General features: G+C 39.9%; 1 protein-coding gene across 1 annotated transcript in view; it reads left to right on the forward strand.

The window, feature by feature from the left end:
* The window catches only part of LOC107642929 (cytochrome P450 84A1), a 4,236-nt gene extending 2,485 nt beyond the window's left edge, over positions 1-1,751 (forward strand). Inside the window, exons 3-4 of the mRNA XM_016346439.2 lie at positions 295-494; positions 1,013-1,751. Of these exons, the coding sequence (XP_016201925.1) occupies positions 295-494; positions 1,013-1,436 (624 nt within the window). The 3' untranslated portion in view covers positions 1,437-1,751. The remainder of the gene's footprint in view (positions 1-294; positions 495-1,012) is intronic.

A 3,445-nucleotide genomic window follows, 5' to 3' on the forward strand; every position in this document is an offset into this window, starting at 1 on the left:
TCATAGTAATAGTATAGTATATTACTATTGTGACTTTTTTTGTGGTGTACATTATTATTGACTTTATCTCTTGGTTATATGGATATGGTACAATTATTAATATTCTCTTTTTATTTTTATCGTGATGGTATTATACTATTGGAAACATTTCAGGTGCACCGCAATTAAAATCAACGGCTAAAATAATTGGTGCACCGGTACTCCCGGTGCACCTGAAATGTTTCCTATACTATTATGTTACAATTATTATTGTCTTTGATATTTGTGTAATTCTTGTTTCCGTAACATGAATAGGACGTGATGTTTGGAGGTACAGAGACGGTAGCGTCGGCAATAGAGTGGGCAATGGCAGAACTCATGAGAAGCCCAGAAGATCTGAAGCGGGTTCAACAAGAGCTGGCCCAAGTTGTGGGCCTGGACCGTCGGGTAGAGGAGTCCGACTTCGAGAAGCTCACCTACCTCCGATGCGTACTCAAGGAGACCCTTTGCCTCCACCTGTCGATCCCCCTCCTCTTCCATCAAACAGCGGAAGAAACAACAATTGGAGGCAACTTTATCCCAAAGTGGGTGCACGTTATGATCAACGCGTGGGCCATACGAAGGGACCCAAGCAGCTAGGAAGAGCCGGAGACGTTCAGTCCCTGGCGGTTCTTGAAGGTTGGCATTCTGGACTTCAAGGGAAGAAATTTCGAGTTCATACTGTTCGAATCAGGTCGAAGATCTTTCTCTGTGATGTAGTTAAAGCTGTACGCGCTTGAGCTGGCGGTGGCCCATCTACTCCACTGCTTCACGTGGGAGCTTCCCGACGGGATGAAGCCGAGCGAGATGGACATGAGCGACGTCTTCGGACTCACCGCTCCCAGAGCCACTCGCCTCGTCGCTGTTCCCACAAAGCGCGTGCTCTGCCCTCTCTCTTAGAAACCCAAACCAACAACCTTCTTCTCCAAACATAACAAACACTTTCCCGCCCTTTTTTTTATTGTAATTTTTTTCTCTCTCTCTTTTTTTAATCCCCGCCGATCCCTCTCCTCCTCCACGAAACAGCGGAAGAAACAACCGTCGGAGGCTACTTTATCCCGAAGCGGGCGCGCGTCATGATCAACGCGTGGGCTATAGGAAGGGACCCGAGCAGCTGGGAGGAGCCGGAGACGTTCAGGCCCGGGCGGTTCTTGAAGGCCGGCGTTCCGGACTTCAAGGGAAGCAACTTCGAGTTCATACCGTTCGGATCGGGTCGAAGGTCTTGCCCGGGGATGCAGTTGGGGCTGTACGCGCTTGAGCTGGCGGTGGCCCATCTACTCCACTGCTTCACGTGGGAGCTTCCCGACGGGATGAAGCCGAGCGAGATGGACATGAGCGACGTCTTCGGACTCACCGCTCCCAGAGCCACTCGCCTCGTCGCTGTTCCCACAAAGCGCGTGCTCTGCCCTCTCTCTTAGAAACCCAAACCAACAACCTTCTTCTCCAAACATAACAAACACTTTCCCGCCCTTTTTTTTATTGTAATTTTTTTCTCTCTCTCTTTTTTTAATCCGCCCACCCAAAATTATACATAAAGAAAACGTATCTATATATGTATGTATCTATGAAAATGGAAATAACGAACCCAACAAGGAAGTAATGTCTAGTTTGCTGCTTCTATTTTTTTTCCCTTTTAATTAATTTGTGAGAGGACACTTAATTAGGTTATTGATGTGATGTAAGGTTTGCTGCAAGCAAAATTATACAGTGGTAATCGTTGACGTTATTGTTTCCACCCGCCTCCAACTTTCGTGGCTATTTGTCGCAAGGAAAATGTGAATCAAGTTCATGCATTATTAGAAGGTGAAAAAACTGTGAAAGTATGTGACAGGTTATAATTAAACAATATAGCATATTTGGTCCGGCAAATCTAAGTGCATTAGTAATTTAGTTTGTGTTTTTATTTCTAATTTGAGATTGAAACCCAGCGCGAGTTGTTGTCGTTGAAGGTTTTACTTCGTTGTCTCAAGAGTTTGTATTATATATATGTTGCATTGTTTGTTGTAGGTTGTAACCTGAAGGATCCATTGGCTCCTCATACTTTTCCATATATAAATAATGTGGTAGCCATCCATGTTTTCAAAGTTAGCGTGGACTGCGTGGTGAGGAATTTAATTTTGGTAGGGAAGGTGACGGAATTGAAGTTGATTTTTTATGTGATAATCAAAAAGCAAGTAATCATGTGTCAACAAAACAGTTCAAAATTAATGAGTATCATCAATTAGTAGTTGAAAATAATAATAATAATAATCTAATTAAAGATAGATAGAGATGCAGTGATGCTATTAAAGCACGATTACCTGATTTGATCCAACTTCTAATGAAAAAGACTCTATGCGGACATATCGATCTTCTTTCCATGCATATCTATTTCTTTTTGGCACCAGTAGTAACAAATATAGGTTAAACGAACACGAAGAAATTAAACATTTGTTAAGTATTATGTGGGGATGAGAACTGAGGGTCACTTGTTGATATGAAAAGGACATAGGGATTTTGAAGCTTATCCTGAATTTGCTTGTGGTTAGGTTTACCACTACATTCCGAAATGGCGGTATTTAATTATATCTCTAATGTATATTACCAATTGTTAATAAAATTAATAAAGTGGACTTGATGAAAATAACATTATGTTATAATATTATTTATAGTTTACTTGATTGACATCACATACGTAATACGGTATCCAAATGCATGGAGGAAAATCAACAGAACTGGGGTGTTTAGGTGAGAGTGAAAATTGAAGAGAGGATATATATGAGGCTTTGCTTTAAATTAGAATTCAAAGGATGAAATTAAGAATTGAAAGTGATGGGGCGCGTCGTTGTTGTGTGTGGGGCACATGGGGTTTTGTGATTTAGTGTTTGTATATATAGACATATAGTAACTCGGCAAATTGAAAGAGTTTGAAGTGTCAAGTGTCAACAGTGTATACAACCTTCAACTACCACAAATGAACACATACATTATACATGATTGATGATTGGCAGTTCCTTTTGTTTGCTTGTAACCCTTTCTTGCTGCTCCTGACGACCATGCTTCTTTGGCACAATGCTTTCATTTGTTTTTGTTTGTTTCGGATTTTGTGTTCAGATTCAGAATCATCATTCAACATCCATGTTCATGTACGTCTTGTTTTTGTTTCATTCTACCATCACCATAAACAAATGGAGATGTTAATGGAAAGGATAACAAGTAGACTTTGGTTTAGTGATCACTTACGCAATCCCACTGATGTTAATTTAAAAATCACCTGGGAAAACCCCCCAAAAAATTTAGATAAATATAGGCTTATGTTCTAAAGTGGAAACTTAAGTGTAATTAATTTGATGTGAAATTAATAATTAGAATAATTATATAATAATTTAGTCAAATTTATTAAATTATTTAATAGTTTTTAATTATTAACTTCAGATAAAGTTAATTG

The sequence above is a fragment of the Arachis ipaensis genome, chromosome B05, assembly GCF_000816755.2.
Source record: "Arachis ipaensis cultivar K30076 chromosome B05, Araip1.1, whole genome shotgun sequence".
In the NCBI taxonomy this organism is placed as follows: Eukaryota; Viridiplantae; Streptophyta; class Magnoliopsida; order Fabales; family Fabaceae; genus Arachis; species Arachis ipaensis.